Raw genomic sequence first — 18,873 nt, forward strand, 5'->3', positions numbered from 1 at the left:
ATATCTACTTCCCTGCGATACGAGGCAAAGAAAATAAATAATGAAGGAATGATAATCCGAATTTTCCCCGCGCTCATTCAAATTAGCGGGATGAAAGGAAGAAAATGTATCTAAATCTTTATCAACCGCAAAACGACGATGATAAATGGCTGGCATTCAGCAGCAAGTGGCGGAAGAAAGCAGTCAGTGAATTTGAAGCCAAGCGTGCTCTGCAGCTGCAATGAATCAATTTCTTTGTATTAGATGAGATGACGGCAAACAACGTCTTTTTAGGTACATCCCACCCCCGCGTAAAACACACAGCAAAAGTAATTAAACTGGCATAAATCACTGCACACCTGCTGCACCATTAAAAAGACTCCGCGGCAGTAAAAATCTGACGACATAATTGCTATTTGTTGCGAATCTAAAGTAAAAACAATACAATAAATTGGACCTTATATACTCAAGAACCAAAAATTTAATAAATTGATATGGGTTCTTCAATGTTAGAGCTTTTTTACGACAGATTCGATTTCGCTGTTGAAGAATATTTACATGGAAATTGGTTACCTTTCTTTTGAGTCTAATTTTCTTCAACTTGATTCTTGAAAAAGAAAGGCTTTCAAAAAAGAATTTGCTGTTAAAATAAAAAAAAATGCGAGGGGAGTCATTTTCAATGTAGGTTTAAAAGAGGGAACTCGTATCTGGCCCAGAAAAGCTCTAAGAGTTTGAAATATTGAGAACCGTAATCATGAAATTAATAAGCCAATTTAGCATCATATAAATTTTGGGATTATATATTTCACTCTTCAAATGGAAGGTTAATTCTTAGCCCAGATTCTAACTCAGCGATAAAGGTCACCTCAAAAATGAATACCTTATTAGCTGTTTTGACCTTTTACTTTACTTAGTGATGCTCACAAAAAGGCAAAAATATCGCACTCTTTGAGTTTTGAGATTAGGATATCTTGAAATTCTTAGACAATTCTGATACGGAGTCAACGTCACAACTTATGTTAGAAATGAACACCCTTGTTTTTTCTTTTTGATCCCTGACTTTTTGGCTTCTCACAAATAATCAAATCGACTAAAGTTCAATTCTGATATCTATTAAATATTGTTCAGATGGAAGATGGAACTTATTTTCTCCGAATGTATCGCTAACATTTTAATGATCTATAAAGGGTCTCGTAGTCTCGTATTAGTTTGTGTGTTGAATTAAGTCCCGCGTGTGCTTAAGTACCTTTTGTAAACGCTCGTGCTGATTATTATTTTTGTTGTTCCAGCGGAGCTCAAGATGGACGTTCTACGCGAAAGGGAGGTGAAAGACAGTCTCGAAAGACAACTGGCTGACGAACAAAAAATTAAAGGTAAGCGATACTTGTTATTTTCATTGTGCAGCCTCCAGACATATTATAAGTATTGTTCTTCGGGCTTATTGTCTCACTGTCATTATTGTTTCGATACAAAAAAACAAGCGATAAATGCTGAGTGGTCGTCATCCAATGTTCGTTGTGGGTAACGTGTATGTATGTGTGTAATGGTTACTGCAACGACAGGCCTTTCCGCAACCTAAACAACATATGAGTACTTGTGAAATTGATAGCGAGTTATTCTGATAATAGGTAAATCATTTAACGTAACGAAAACGTAGGAGATCTTGTGCATTTACTTACGTTAGGTACTTAAAGCATGAGTTAATATTACAATAAGAAGCACTATAAAATTTATCCATTGACAGAATATAAGAAAAATGTCGATTTCAACTTCCGTCAAAATGTACAAATAAATAAAAAATGGAAAAAACGTGGACAGTGGCCGCCGCGAAAAGGGAAGAAAAAGTTGGCAACAAGATAGTTTGGTCACCTAAACTTTTTTTTCAAATATTAAAAGGTAGTCAGAGACATATTAGAAGCAAAAATACGTGTTAAACAGGGCACAGGAAGACCTAGGTAGCATTATTATTCGAAAATAATTAAAGATGTAGTTTTCGAGAAATGCGAATATTGGCTCAAAAAAAAGTGGAGGTCCATATTCAACCAGTCTTTGAACTGATAATCTTATGAAGATGATGTGGTTAAGTAAAACACATTGGTCAAATATCAATCAGACGCTATAGTTTAAATAAATAATCGAAACCCAGACAATTAGGACTAAATAAAACAGTTACGTTTGTGCACCTAAAACATTTTTTTTTAGAAATTGCAATTTTCATTCATTTGAATATTAAGGAAAAAACTAATGTAAGGGAGACACTATAATTTTACTCTTTATACTAAACTAGTCATCATTATCACAAGATCGTCAGTCCTAACCTAAGATTGGTTGGACACGCGCCTCCACTCTTCCCTATCCTGAGCTAATGTTTGCATTTCCCTAAAACTTGAACAACCCAAATTCTTAATTATTTGCGAATAGTAATCTAATGTAGGTCTGCCTTTACCCCTCCTAACCCCCGTTTCTGCCTCTAATATGTCTCTGACTAGACTTTCATGCCTGAGAAGGTGTTCTATCAACCCATCTCGTCTATTTCTTACTGACTTGCATAGAGTCCTTTGTTCTCCTATTCTTTTTAATACCTCTTCATTTCTAACCTTCTCTATCAACGGTATCCTCCACATTCGCCTGTAACGCTACATTTCGGACGCTTCTAAGCTATTCTTTTCCGCAGCGCCCACTGTCCATAGTTCGCACCCGTACAGAGCCGCGATTTAAACATACACCTTTAACAACCTGTTAGAATTTCTAAATTAACCGTTCGCGAGCATAGAAGTGACTTCTTTTTATTAAAGACGACTTGACCCTGCGCTATCCTCTGCTTTATATCCTTACTACTCCTTCCGCCCTAACTTATCTGACTTCCTAGATAGCTAAACTCAGTCACTTCTTCTAATTTTTCGTCCCTTATTTTTATATTGGCTCTTTCCCTACGTTTTCTTACCTTATATACCACTATTTTTGTTTATTTTCATACAGTACTGTTTTGTCAATACCGCTTCCATTTTATTTAATGCTATCTCTAACTCCTTGTTAGATGCTAATACTGTTATACTGTAAACTAATGATAAGATTAATTTATAAAGAGATTAGTTATGTTAAACTGAAAAATAATCTTGCCAGAGGATTATAAATGCTTATACCGTTGTTGGTATTTCGTGTCGTCGCGCGGTCGCGGTATTCACGTGCATAATTACTCTAATAAGTTCTTAGGTCTTCGCCCTTCTTAAACACCGAAGCTATTCAAGTGCAGTGTAGGGGTTAGTTGCTTTATTGCCGCACTAGTCATCCATCCATCTACCTACCAATGCAGGACTGACCTTTTCAAATGTCAAGTTGGAATTATCCGTCTGAAGGAAATTCAATTCTTGTCGTTTTGTTTCGCTCAATGCGTCCCTAAAAACACCGAGAAATTGCTGCCTTCGCGCAACACTGATCATGAAAGAGCAAGTTCACGTGCCTCCGTTGCCATTCGTCTATCAACTAAAATCATCTTAAAATATCCTTACGAAAACAATTAGTCCGGGAGCGGTATCCGTATCAATCTTTTCTTCAATTTATAAGCTACGATAAATAATGTCACACTCTTCCTCTAATTATTTTTTAAAATGCTAATATATCCGCGGGAGCATTAGGTACTAGAATTCGTCCTTAATTTTCGGATGTCTCTGACGGTAGCATGACCCCTGTAAACATGAATACATGTTTTTTTCCAACTGTCAGAAAATAAGACAATCATGGAATGTAGAATCAAAATAGATATAAAAAAGACTTTATTTCCTAAACCAACACCATTATTTAACCTTTTCATGTAAAGGCTTTATCAAGGAAGATCCATCAATCAATAATTTGATTTTTGACTTAGTTTGATTAGTTAATTAGTTCTCATCACTACCCAATGCTGTCCCGCATAAGCAAATTGGTTAGTATCGAGTAACTAGTAGTATATCACAATTTAAGCTAACTCAACCTAACCCAACCTCACTAATTGTAATGATACTAACATGCCGTTGTAGAATCCAAACTACTAACTTGTTTGACTGGAAAATTCAAATAATTTAGTTTCCGATTTAAGGACAAGAGAGTCGTTGTAAGGAGGTAGTAGGGAAAATTTTAATCAAATGCCAAGTCATTTATTTCACGATTTAATAAATTTTGAATAGACCCCCCGCTCCGGCTATTTAATATTGAATTGGTTATAAATTTATCAACTTCAAATGTAGCCCCAAATTTTGATCATGTTTAATAAAAATTTGCTTCAAACATTTTTACTTTTAAAATAAACTTTAAGTCAGTACATGTTCGAATTGGATTTATTCTGCCAATATGTGTTTTCGTTGACATGAACCCCTTGAATTCGTAGGCAACCACTAGAAGTCGAAATAGGCCTCTTTGGGAATCTGCTCTAGCGAAAAAAACCCATCAAACTCAAGAAGTTAATGTTTTAATTTAGATATATTTTTGTAGTAAACGATTATAACAATCCTTATAGTTAAGAATCGCGTGATTTTGCATTATACTTTCTTTACCTTAAGTGTTTTGATTGACGTCGACGATTTAAAGTTTTCGATATTTCCAAATAAAATTAAAAAAAAATTCTTTATAATGTAATTTCACTGTGCAACTTTTTTCATACTATTTATCGTTATTATTGATAAGCAACTATTCTATAATAAAAACGTACAATTTAAAATACGAAAATTTACATATTTCATTCTTTAATTAGAATCTAATTCTGAGTTAATGATGTAATGATTCATTTCTTTATCATTTTCTTGGCGTTTTCTCAATCTCGTAACTACACCTCCTACGAACACGTTACTTTTTTTTTTAACTTGAGTTGGATATAATAGTTATAATATATAAATATTAATTCTATCGGGAAGCATACACTTACAAGAAAAAGCTGCTAATGCCAACATCTGCAATTATGTTTGCATTTCTTCACAATACGATACGATCTCGGAAGGAAAGAAAAATTACTTTTACTAAATGAATATTTCATCGCAGTGAGCGATTATTCTGTGTGCGATTCCTTGACAACTTAAACAGCGGAAATCCGGGAACGTTGCTGTTGCCACCAGAAGCATTTGTTTCAATGCGAGTAATTTATTAAGACGTTAATAGAACTGTAAGTTCGTATGCAAGAGAACTGACTATGTAGATTCATAGATACTATTCACAAAACGCATAATAAACGAGTACATATAATAGATAATCAAAGTTAAACCAAAGAGAATTAATGGTTAGAAAGTGATAGATAACATGGGTCAAAGGTTAAAAAAAAAGCAAACCGAAACATCAATTTGTTTGGCTTGAAAAACGTGCACGGTAGGCGCGGCACCGGAAATAAAAAAATGTTTGAGATGGCGATGATGGTGGTGTTTAGGAGGATGATTGAAAGGAGTTGAATTGAGACCTCTGTAGAAGTCAATAAGATGATGATGATGTCACATTCGAAGCAGAAACAAGAGTAAAAAGGGGTAGAAAAGAACCTAGATCTTATTACTGTTCACAAATATTAGTTATCGGAAATGGCACCACTAGTCCCTGTTTCCTGATATAGATATTAAACAAAGTAAGGTCATCAAACAGAAGAAATATTACTTTGATTGTAAAATAATTTTGAAAAATATTAGGTGAAAACAGAACCGAAACGAAACAGTCAACTAATTTTATTCTTTTGTAACAAAGTTCTCGGATGGATCGTGTTCTTTGCTGACGTCTCAATGAGATCGACATCGATGTCACAACAGGCGTCACCGTCGGCGTCGCCATCGATTGGCGACTACGAACTTTCCAGCACTGCACCGCGGCAGTTGTCAACGTCTCGTCTATATCTAAGGAAAGCCACCGAACATTAGATTGATGATCGAAAATGTCGCTGCCAGCCATAGAAAATAAATCATAAGTCAACTTAGGAACGAATCGAAAATTTCTCGGTACCGTTTTTCCTATATTTGTTCTCCGGTCGTTCGCAGCAGTTTCGAAGTAACTTTATTTCTTTTTTCAAAAATTAATTTCAATGTTTATGTACTTTTAAAAGTTGTTTCTCGATCTTTCTCTCTATTTCAGATATATAACTTTACACATAATTATGAATTCGTTAATCAGTTAGTTAAGAGCCACTAATAGTCACTTCTAGGGTTCAGTTTTAGACAAATACAAATGAAATGAAATGAAATTTACACAGGATGCCCCGATTTACAACTTTTTTACTTTTCTGTAATTTTCTCTTTCAGCTCTGGCAACACTAAAGAGGAATCTCATTTTGTTTGTAACGTAAAATTTTTTTAAGTCATCATTCATTATATTGAATTTAAATGGCTCCTAAAAAATTAAACCGAAACTTTTTATTCTGAAACACTGTTTTCGAAATAATAAGCTTCAAATTTAATTTTTTTGTGTTCCGTTTCCTCTTTTTTAAGCATCTGAAGGTAGTAGAAAACCAAAAAATTGAAAATCAAGTCGACCAATTCATGTAGATTTATTAATATTACCTACACAATTTTAAAAAGATGCCCAAAATTGAAAAATAACAAATTGCACACAGTTCTTCTTTTCGTATGCAGTTTTAGGCCTCATTTTTAAAAAAATCCCCCGTCAACAATTTTTGTGGGTCAAATAAGTGAAAAAATAGTAGAAATAAGTGATTTTTGGAAAAATACTTTTCACAGCTTCTATATGAAAAAATTCAAAAACATTTTTGCAAACCATGGCAAATAAAAAAGTTTTCAGAAAAACAAAACATAGTATTAAGTAACGCTTAAAACGACGAAAAAATAAATAGAGGTTGTAATTTAAAACCGGTTCATAACTTTTGAGTTATATTTCGTTCTGGGCTTAAATCGGAACTACTTTTTATTTTTTTTTTACTCGTAAAAAACATTGTCTTAAAAATTTATTTCTGCATAAAACTTTTACCATTGCTAAGCACTAATAATAGTTACGATTTAAGCCGAGAACCAAGTGTCGGGGACATTTACGGCCTCTGTAATTAAATATCAATAAATGGTCATTTTTTACACGCTTTTAATTTTATGCAAAAAGTTATGAACCGATGTTAATTTACAACCTCTCATTATTTTTGCTACTTAACACTTGTATTGTATTTCTGAGTATTTTTTATTTTGAATCACTAATGACAAAAACACTGGTTTTCCGGGCATTTTTGATTTTTTTCGCAAATAAGAAGCTGTGATTTTTTTTTCCAAAAAGGTATACATCTATTGATGTCGTCTTAGTTGCGAACGTTTCAGATGCGAACAACCACATTTTGGCGTCATTTGCGAACACTCGTATTAAGATCCAGGTGCTCTTAATAATTATAGGTCCATTTGCGAACAACTACATTTTATTTATTTCGATTGTATCTATTTAATAGAAATGAAACGATGTTCCGATAAACAACAATAATAACAATCATAATCATTAGGTAGGTATTTATTTTTAATTACAAGAGGTGGTAATAACCCTATTTACAGTTAGGTTTTTCAAAATATATAACATTAATCCTTGCGATTTTAAGGAGTGAAGTCAAGATTTGTTACCTTAACGGCTTAACGTTACATTTTTCGAAAATGGAAATTATCGCAACAGCAAAAGGAAAGCCTTCCTTGGTCGTGTCGTGAAAACAGCAAAGGAGTTATCACTTGGTTATTTATTCAAGAGAAAAAACAACAGTGCAAAAGAATGTTAAAGAGCAAGTGTGATGAAGTAATGTCAGTCACACCACATGCTTGTAAGCTGGATACGGCTCTTATTGAAGTAAAGAAAGGATTGTTTTCGGAAAAAAAACGAGCACGGGAGGAAGATGTACCTATACTAAAGATATACTCCGAATAGATGGAACCCCTATATAATAGAGGCTAAATAACTTACTGTCTGTTCGCAAATGAAACTATAACTTCCAGGTCAACCCAAGGCTACTTATTGCTGTTCGCAAGTGGCACTAAATCTCATTTGTTCGCAAATGTCACGTTTGCAAATAGCACTAACTCCGTCTATTTCTACTATTTTTCTCTTATTCGTTCCACAAAAAATGTCGATGAAATATAAACTAGATCAACTATCTTCACTATTTTTTACTGAAGAACCTAATACATATTCCCTTTTAAGTTTAATTTCAATAGACTATTTTGGACCAATTAAATTGTTCAAATATTTGTCCTCCAGTTGTTGACAGCAATTTTACTATTCATTCGTTTTATACAGAAATTTATTTTAATTAAACAATGTTGCATAATAGCACACGCAATAAAATGTTAACGTTTATATTAATTAATGAATTAATTAACAGCCACTAATAAGTTATTTTTTTCATTAAGGTCAGGGTAAGAACCAATTTAAAACTATTACAGTGCATTCTAGCGAAGAGTAACAACTATCTATAATCTAAAAAGAATAACTAACTGTAATTACTATTCTCAAGCGAGGATTACAATACACATTATGTGAAAATACAAGGAAGAAAGCGGTGATTACACGCAATTAATTTCAGTTGTAATTTATGCCTCACTTACCAGAGCAAGAAATCACAAAGAATTAGTACTCGGCAAGATCCCAGATGCATAACCGCTCAATTATGCAAAACTCCTCTGCCTGTTTCTGTGATATTTTTTTCTTCTGCAATTTCGAACTATTTTTACATTAATACATACGGACATACATAATAACAAAGATTCTCTCACATTAATGTCGTAATTATTTTCATAATTCAAATTCCGTACGCATATTGTACAATTTTTTATGATGACTTTTGCTGATACGTACTTATACCAACACTATAATTCAATGGCGTAATGTTAATGTACGAGGGTGGATTGATAAGTTTCCGGCCTGACCAAGAAAAACAAGGTTTTTAAAAATTTTTTTTTTTTATTTCTCAACATAATCTCCTCCAAGGCTGATACATTTCTCATAGCGGTGTTCCAGTCTATTAATGCCATCTCTATAGACTGATTCGTCAAGCTCCTCAAAATAACCATTTACAGCTTCGATTACTTCTTCATTGTCCGCAAATCTCTTACCGCCAAGCCATTTTTTGAGATTAGGGAACAGAAAATAGTCACTCGGGGCTAGGTCTGGAGAGTAAGGAGGGTGCGGCATCAATTCAAACTTTAGATCGTTGATTTTAGCCGTCGCAACGATTGACGTGTGCGCTGGTGCGTTATCGTGATGAAACAAGATTTTTTTCTTCGCCAGATGAGGTCGTTTAATTTTCACCTCGTGGCTCAAACGTTGCAATAAGTCTGCGTAGTATTGACCAGTGATAGTATTACCCTTTGCAAGGTAATCAATGTATATAATACCTCTTGCATCCCAAAAAACAGTAGCCATAACCTTGTTCGCCGAAAAAATTGTTTTTGCCTTCTTTGGAGTTGGTTCCCCTGGTCCAATCCACTGTTTAGACTGTTCTTTGGTTTCAGGAGTGTAGTGGTGGACCCACGTTTCGTCAACGGTTACGAATCGACGCAAAAATTCGCTTGGATTACGCTTATACAATGACAAATTTGCGGTAGAAATGTTTTTTCGAATCAATTTTTGGTCGACTGTTAGCAAACGCGGCACCCATCTTGCACAGAGCTTTTCCATATGCAAATGTTGGTGCAAAATATGTTGCACACGTTCATATGACATCTTACAGGTCTCAGCTATCTCACGCACTTTCAATCTGCGGTCTCCCAGCACTATTTGATGAATTTTTTCGATCATATCTGGAGTTGTGACCTCAACGGGGCGTCCTGAGCGAGGCCCATCAGAGGTGCTCACACGACCCTTTTTAAACTCGGAAACCCACTGCTTAACGGTTGAATATGACGGGGAGGATGTCCCCAGTGTTGAGTCCATCTCTTTTTTAATTTCCTTCGGCGTTAACCCCTTCAAATAAAAGTATTTGATGACAGCACGATTTTCCTGCTTTTCCATTTTTACGAAAACCACAGAGGCGTCTTGTTCAGCGTGCTGTCAAACCTACACTAGCAAGGAGATCGGGCTGAAACTATAGCTACAAGCTATCCAAGGATGGTACTATAGAATGTCACCTCAAGGTAGGCCTAGTGGCGTCATCTCTTGGTTAGGCCGGAAACTTATCAATCCACCCTCGTATATAGGTATGTAAGCAAATTAAGTCTATTATTATTGTTCTTGTAATGATGACTAGTTTGATATGTTGCTACAAGTTCACTCGCTTTTATTGAACAAAATCATAAAATTTCTTGTGAAACTAATTTAATAAATGAATCGTAAAATCCTATAAATTATATTTTAATAGGCATGAATTGCAATACCTACAGTACTTTATAATGTAATAATAAATTTTAAACTGTGTATTTTCATCGTGATTGTATACTGCGAATGACTATTAGCAGTGGCGGATTATCAGTAAGGCAAATTAGGCACATGCCTAGGGCGCAAGGTTAGAAAGGGGCGCGCGCGGATGTTTTCGAACTAAAAAAAAAAAGAATAGGAAAGTACCTGTTGCCAAAAATTATTTTGCAAAATATATAACCGCCAGAGGTGCGTTTACGAGGTGCTAGCCTAGGGCGCTCTCGACATTTAATCCGCCTCTGACTATTAGTGCCCCTTTATCCAAACACCTATTGAAATAAAAAAGGAAATAAAACTCAATCTACTTATTCAAAAAAAAAAAAAATATATTGATTTATGCCAATGTTAAGTATTTCGGATTTACTTATAGATATGAATTTAAAAAGGATGACTGACATTTACGTCTAGATCATACAAAATCTGGAAAATCAGAATTTTGTCGAGATGTACCCAAGTCAACAAGTGATGTAAATTAATAATTATAATACTACAACAAACTGTAAACAGAAAGCTAATCAATTTTAATAATACAATTAAAAATTAACAATAGAACGACATTCTGTTCTAATAATATCACAGCTCTGGTTTATGAGAAACCGTAGCCAGTTTCAATTCTAGAATATTTTAGGTTTTCAGCATTTTCCTAAACAATTTTTGTTATCCTATTTACCTATATACCTAATTGGCACAAAAGTAAAATTTCTATATAACAATTTTAATTTATAAATACATAATCAGCCCTATATATTAGAAATTATAAACATCAATAAAAGTTATCTAACAAAAAAGGAGTAAACTAAACTGTCAAAAACGTCAAACACGTTAACAGTACCTACTATACCTACCTACTTACCAGGTAAATAATAGGAGACTGTAATAATGAAATAAATTAATGAGAACGATAAATTAAAAGAACTGGCTGATTTTCGGTACCTATCTAGGAATCGGATAAGTCAGGACGGAAGGAGTGATAGAGATATAAAGTAAAGGATAACGCAGGGTCGAGTCGCCTTCAATAAAAAGAAGTCACCTTTATGGTCGCGAACGGTCAATTTAGAAATTTGAAAAAGATTGTTGTTTGGAATGTGGTGTACAGGCGAATGATAAGGATATCATGAATAGAGAAGGTTAGGTTATGTAAGGACTGTGCGGAAGTCAATAAAAAATAGTCGAGTTAGACTGGCAGGACATCTTCTCAGACATGAAGGGCTAGTTAAAAACATATTAGAAGCAGAAACAGGAGTTAAGAGGAATAGAAGCAGATCTAGATTAGATTACTGTTCACAAATAGCTCAGGATAGTAAAAAGTGGAAGTGCGCGTTGAACCAGTCTTAGGACTGATAACCTTATGATGATGAGAGTAGAATTATTAACATTTTGAAACTTGTGTTTGGATAAGAATAGACGAAATCAACAACTTCGGTAAGTCCTGGTAGGTAAGTAAAGTATATACGCAGTTTTTCTTAGTTTCGCCCCCTTCCCTCAAACTCGAAATTCTAGGTAGGCTACCGATTTTATAATCTATCGTCTCCATAAACAAAGACACCATTTTAATACTAATTTTAAGTAGGGATATTTCTAAAACACTTTTCACACATTGTGGTGTTCGTGACTGCCATTGTACGTTATTCACAAAACAAACTTTAGCTTAATTCAATGTAAATACAAGTGACTGTTTTCAGTTGTTTTATCGAAATATTTCGTCAATAACAGTGACGCATCATTTTCGCGCGCGCTCTCCTTTGTCGCAATAAATTGGAATAAACGAAGACAACCAGTAGGCAGCGAACAGAAAAGTAATTCGAGTCATTTTGTCCGCATTAGTCCCGGAAGTCACGTGCCGGAAACCCGAGCACAGCCAAACAGTGGCCCATTAGCTGTGAATGCAGTTTGCTTTTGCTTTTCTTTATGTCGATTCGCATTGCTTCGTCGATTGATAGATATTATGCCACTGCTTTCGCCCTGTCATCAACATCATCATATCTCACGATACTGATGATGGAGTTTCGCAGACTTTTCACGGAGGAATAATCATACACTTCCATTGAATGATTATGAAAGCCGGAGATATTAAGAATCACAACACTAACTCAGAGGAGTTCTCTATCAATGTGTTTAGACGTTATTAGGGATTTAAAACAAATATGATATATAATTTTTATACACACCATCACCAAAATTTGTTAATTTTGTAGTAGATGTAATAGAAAAAGAAATTAAAGTCATGAACTATAACCTAAATAATAGCATCAAAAACAATTTAGAAATACAGTAGAGTGTGGTTATATTGCCCCTCTCTAGGGACTAGGAAAAGTGTACGATGCGAATTTACTAGACAAATATCAAATACGATAGCCTAGCGCCTAGCCTGATCCTTTAGACTTGGTATAGTTGGAACATTCAAAATTGGCATAGTCCGCACTATAGAGCGGTTGTTGACAGAACGTCTATTTTTATTGGCGACAGACGTTGCAGGGAATACCGTAAACATAGAAAAGAGATGTCAGGTAGGAATTGCAGCGGATACTAATAAAGCAGAAGGAATAACATTACACCAATTAACGTGTAACAAATATTTAAGTAAATTTTCCCTTTTCATTTTCTCCTTCTTTCAATTATGCTGAACTATTTTTTTCGCTAAAAGGTTAATTAATGCTTTGTAGGAAGGGTCAATTTATACGTTCAAGACCAAGAACAAGATAAAAAGTAGTTGAGCACGACCATGACTAAAATCAAATAAGCAAGTCCAAGACAGTCTTGGCGACAACGGTGGAAAATATATAACGAATTTAAAATTTAAATACCTTGATTTGTTTTAATAATAAAGCAGTTCAATGTGTTTTATCTTTATTTACAATTGTGCGGTCCAACGCCCTTTTAATTTCGAGTTGATTCACCTGAATAGAATTGCGAGACCATTCCGGAGGGTTAGCATTGTGCGCGCTTTGATCTCGGCCACTGCATCTAATTTCATTCACCCGCCTTTAAATCATTTATTTGGCACAAATGTCCATTGGCCTCTCGAAATTACATGTCAAATTCTCGCGTGAACTTTACGCGAATGCAAAACACAACTGAACGCCTCTATGAGCTTTTATACTCCGTACTAAAATAAACTACTCCAATGGATTTATTCATATATGGCGAATCGAAATTAGACCTTTTTTTACGCCATGGTGTAAACGTATTAATTGCCCTTTACTTAGTTGAAAGTGGTGTATCGCAATTTTTTTTAACATTTCAATATGATGGCCGTAATTCACGAACGATCTTTACAAAAGTTTCTGAAGGTGCTACTTCAGTGAGTATGCGTAGGTACAAGGCAATTATTCTTTAATATTGGGAAAAATTTTCAAGACAGATTGTTTGCTTAAAAATAAACAAAAGAATCCCTACAAACATTATACTACTTTCTTTTATTAATATTAAATAAAATGCCAATTATCAATTAAATCGAATAAAAAAATAATGATTATTATTAGAAATAAAAGGCTCCACACGAGTGCAAGATTTTTCTCGTCTAGTCTCGTTCTCGTCTCGGAAAAGCCAGACGATACCGAGACCACATACAGCGCAACCCGAGAGTCTCGTTGTTGGTCTCGTTAAATTTTTTTTAAAAAGTTTTTATTCGAAAACTTCAAAACAGTCTACATAGAGAACACTATCTTTTACAAAATATAAAATCTGGTGACCATCTGTGACATATTTTATTGTAAATTTGAAAAAAAAAACTCAATAACTGAGTATGATTTTTTCACATTTTTACTTCAAGTTGTGAACCCTTGCTGTTAGAAAGAGCAAATAGGAATCAAAATATTTTAGAGTGGTGGAAAGTGCATGAAAAAGTTTTTCCTACACTTTCCAAGATGACCAAGGATTTATTCAGTATAATGGCTACATCCGTACCTGTGGAAGGACTCTTTTCTACAGCAGGTATGATCATGACAAAAACACGTACATCATTGAAAGATGATGCGATGCAATTGTTATTATGTTTAAATTTTTGGTCATCGAGTATTTTAAAAGATTTTAAGAGTGTGTAAAATTAAAAAATTTACGTACATGTGAAAATATTTTTGTATAAGAGCGTATTAAATATAGTTTTGATAAATTATTTATTATTTAGTTTATTATATTTATTATTGTTATTTAGAATTAAGTGAGACGAGACCAAGACTTGAAAGAGACTTAATATTTTGAGAATTGACAAGACCGAGACGAGATTCTTGATACTCTCGTCTGGTAAGAAGCCCTAAGAAGTAAATGAATTAAAGTTAATGCCCTGCATCTCGGTAACGAAACATTTCTGGATTCAGAATCACCCCTTATTACAGGCATATGTCTTTATCTATTTGTGCTTTTTATTTTTGAAAGTACCTACTAAATTAATATTTATGGAATATATTCTTAAATGCTGATGTGGCGGGTGAATTACCTTAAGAATTGATATGATTGCATGAAAGTGATGTGTAATTAAGGATCATGCCGGCTTATATAGAGCCGATATTAAAAAAATGAAAGAAACAAGGGTTTTCTTTGAAAGCAGTTACGCGGTGGCGAATCGGCAGTAGGCATCTACTTATTAAAAATATTTAAATTCGAACGTCAAGACTTAAGACCATTCGATCAGTGGCTGAAACACGATCAAAAGGAACGTTTTTAAACTGTCACTGCACCCGTGAGAGCAGCAGGTCTAATAGGAAGATATTAAAAATCCGAGCGAAATCCCTTTAAACTGCCATATTAAAGTGAATTAGCATGAAAATGCTGTGACAGCTGAATGCCCGGGTTCTTTACAGCGAATGCCTCCCAGCCAGAATCTCCACGAAACGAAAACGAATGCATGTGCATTCACGAGGACCTATGTGTATGTTGTATTAAAATACGCGGTTTCCATTCATATTCAACCGCAGATATCTGCCAATTATTGGCCGGTTTGTTTGTCCCACTGAATTTGTATGCATGGAATAAATGATACTCTGTTATCATATTTGTATCGCTTTTAGCTTAATTGCGAGAGATGGTCGGCCCGACTTCCAACTCGTCCCGTGGGGTAACCTACACGTAACAGGACACGTACATACCGAAGGAACATTTCATTTTAACGAACTGAATCGGTACAAATTTTCCTACATAAATGCATGGGAAATCTCTCGGCTCAACTCTCTTCCTAAAGTGGAATGATCACCGGATTCAGAAACAAAATAACTGATACTAAACTTACGATAAATTTAACTTAAGGATACTTATTTGGTTACCGTAAGGCACCTACCTGTATCATATATCAAATGGAGTAGAACCTCGGTAATAAGACTTTAAAATACCTTATTTTGATTACAATTATTCAAGTTTTACTTATGCAATATCTCAGAGTAATAATAATATGACAATCAGACAAAATCACAGTACCATCTAGCACACGACAAACTTACAACCAACTAATAGGCACATGTTTTGGCTCGCCTTCGATTTTTGCCTATTCCAAAAAAAGGATCAAAGAATCTCTATCAAATTCGCAACAAAATTACTCAAAATCGACCAAAAACAGCATCTCATTAGATTGCTAAGACGAACCAAATTTGCTCCATAGGGTCATAGCTGGTGACGAATCATGGGTTTATGGAGCAGAAGCTACCGCACGAGCCAAGACCGAAAAAAGCGCGCCAAGTTAGGTCGAATGTATTTTGATTTTGCTTACAGTTTTCTTTGATTGCAGGGACGTGGTGCATCATGAGTTTTTGTCACAGGGTAGACAAAATAGATATTTATAAATAAATAAACCATTTTTGAAAAAAACACAAAACGCGATACTTTTTGAACGGGCCTCGTATACAGATCATTTACAAACTAGCTGGGCTAGATTAATTTAATGGTTGTTCAACCTGCTTAAACATATTCATAAGTATATGGGCTACTTTTCACGCATTACTCGTTGGAAGAATAGTTTTAATGACTATATTGAGGTAGTTTCAAGTTAAAAGAAAAACAAATGAAAACACAAAATGCGAAACTAAATGTAACTTGCCCACCGCGTATCTATACTTAACTTTAAATTAAATTTTGATATAAAAGAATATAGAAAAACTAAAACTTAAATAACATCCTTTGCCAACTTTATCTTATCCTGTTAACAAAAATGGCATTCTCACATTGCAGTTCCATGGCAATCAATATCCACTTAATTTCGTTCGGTAATGAATGTATCGTACGTGTTGTGCTTTTCGTAATTCGTCGGCAAATACGTATTTAGACGTTAATAAACTGGATTCAATACAGGAAGCAATTCGTAAATTGAACCAAGTAATTCGATGTAGTTCCTACCATTACATTCATATCATGCGAGTAGAAATCTCAGGAGAATACAACGGAAGACGCATGTGATTGTTCAGAAATAATTCTTTTCCACATGAGGGCTGACGCAATAAGCGGAAATTGGAAACAACTCGCTTTGTTTTTCAATATTGATTGTCTCTCAAGTGTAGTTAAAATGAAAACCTCTAAAAAAATTAAACGTATTTTCCTAAGACGTTAATACAGAAAGTTTAAAATATGTGTATAAATCAAGGACACATATGGTTACAGTAAAAATATTAAAAAAATATGTTTCGTGATGATGACAATAAGAAGGATCTTCTCGGGCAAGGACATAACACGCGATCTAACTATTTTAGTTATGACATTAGGTGCCGTGAATAGGGATGTGGATGTCATCCACTTCATTTTTTCAAGCATTTGGATTCCTGGAATAATTTGTGAACTCCTGGATAGACAAAGTACCCGAAGAGTGTTCCAATAGAACTTCACGTACGATCACGTACATACTATGACCCTGTATACAGCATTCTCATTTCACTCATTCCATATTTTATATGAATTTAACTGCACTATTTATACTAAAACGTTTTTTCTTAAAAGAACAGTTTTTTTTTATAAAACGTTTTCGTACCTATTGGGATCCGTCAAATGGGAGGAGCCTAAAAACATGGCGCCGATTAGGGAAAATTTATCGTAGTTCCTATAGTGTACCGTGCAATTTCCTAGTTTTTAAATTACGATAAAATGATACGTATTGACACAATATGTGATTGGGCTGATACAAAGCCTCGGAAAGGAAATTTCGTTGAAGGTGAGCGTGTTTTTAATGCCAATCACATTATAAAATTCGGAAATAACAAATTCAAAAGTTTACTGCCTACTTTTTACAAACTTCGGATTTAAAAGGTGATTCACGTTATATAATTAGTGAGGTGATTCTGGGTGATTTAAGCAATATCATATTAATAATGACTTGCACGTGCAAAGCCGATTTAAGAGAACGTTGCAAACACATTATTGCAACTTTGTTGTATTGCAGCACTTTATAATTTTAGTATGATTCTAGTTTTAAATATTAAGGTTATAGCTGATGGTACATACTTGCTGAAATATAATCATGTGCATTAAAATGACGTGAACAAATTTTTATTCCGGAATTCACTTCGTTGATACCTACTGCTTTCATCCAAGCTTCTATTAGTATACTTTTTTCTCTAATTTTCCGAATATATCTTTTACATATATAAAACGGTTAGTTTTTATTGGAAAGTAGTTAATGTAGGTGAAGAGTGAAGATCTATGTCTGAAGTACTATTGCTGCTTTTCACAGAACATATTAACTTTTTATTTGATTTAACTTTAGAAGAAAACTTCGTCGACTCCATCATCAAAAAAATTTTTACTTTTTTACCGTGTTTTATTATTTTAATAAACAATTTTACAATTNAACATATTAACTTTTTATTTGATTTAACTTTAGAAGAAAACTTCGTCGACTCCATCATCAAAAAAATTTTTACTTTTTTACCGTGTTTTATTATTTTAATAAACAATTTTACAATTTACGTGCACAGTTCCTATGTAAATCTTTCCCTCATTCGAGTTATAAATTTTGCCACCAGATGGTGTATGCCCATTTGACGGATCCCAATAACACTGCGTAACTTGTGTTTCCAACATCAGTAACAACTTATCAATCGTTCCCTTCTGCATGAATGCCTGAAGGAACAGTGTGTAGGGATATAAATTCAATTACACAATACGAAATATTGTATTACATACATGTGCTGACGGTAGTTCATTTGGCCTGAGAGAAATAACAGCGGGGGTGGTTTCATTGTTCCCATTGCACTGACCGCCATTTACCACCTCACTGCCACAGAAGTAACGGAATACTACAAACAAGCACGTGACCCGTTATTCGTCAGTTTATTTTGTTAATTCACAAACAGAGAGGGTCGTTTCGACTTCGTTCAATTTAGACTCCAAATATTAATTAACGCAGCAGGACAATAAAAAAACAATGCCGCATGTTAACGTTACCAAATAATGGAACACGTGAAGATGTGTTAATTAACTTGAATGTGTTACTGCCTTACAATTTAAAATAATTTATAATAATAGTATGCACAGATATGGGGAATATACATATATAAATGTAAATTACAAAATTTCAGCAATTGTTGTTTCCTTCTACAAAACTAATATTAACAATTCTCCATTTATACAAAAGATATTAAAATATTAAAA

At 34.2% G+C, this 18,873-nt stretch overlaps 1 protein-coding gene and 1 long non-coding RNA gene across 4 annotated transcripts in view; one reads left to right on the plus strand and one right to left on the minus strand.

Moving 5' to 3' along the window:
* Positions 1-18,873, plus strand: part of LOC108737983 (dachshund homolog 1) — a 348,890-nt gene that overhangs the window by 259,338 nt on the left and 70,679 nt on the right. For all 3 annotated transcript variants that reach the window (XM_025974266.1, XM_025974268.1, XM_025974267.1), the window contains exon 8: positions 1,269-1,352. In XM_025974266.1, coding sequence (XP_025830051.1) covers positions 1,269-1,352 — 84 coding nt within the window. The remainder of the gene's footprint in view (positions 1-1,268; positions 1,353-18,873) is intronic.
* Positions 1-18,873, minus strand: part of LOC112904389 — a 46,800-nt gene that overhangs the window by 13,502 nt on the left and 14,425 nt on the right. The gene's annotated exons all lie outside the window — the stretch shown is intronic.

Source organism: Agrilus planipennis, unplaced genomic scaffold, assembly GCF_000699045.2.
Source record: "Agrilus planipennis isolate EAB-ADULT unplaced genomic scaffold, Apla_2.0 scaffold109, whole genome shotgun sequence".
NCBI lineage: Eukaryota > Metazoa > Arthropoda > Insecta > Coleoptera > Buprestidae > Agrilus > Agrilus planipennis.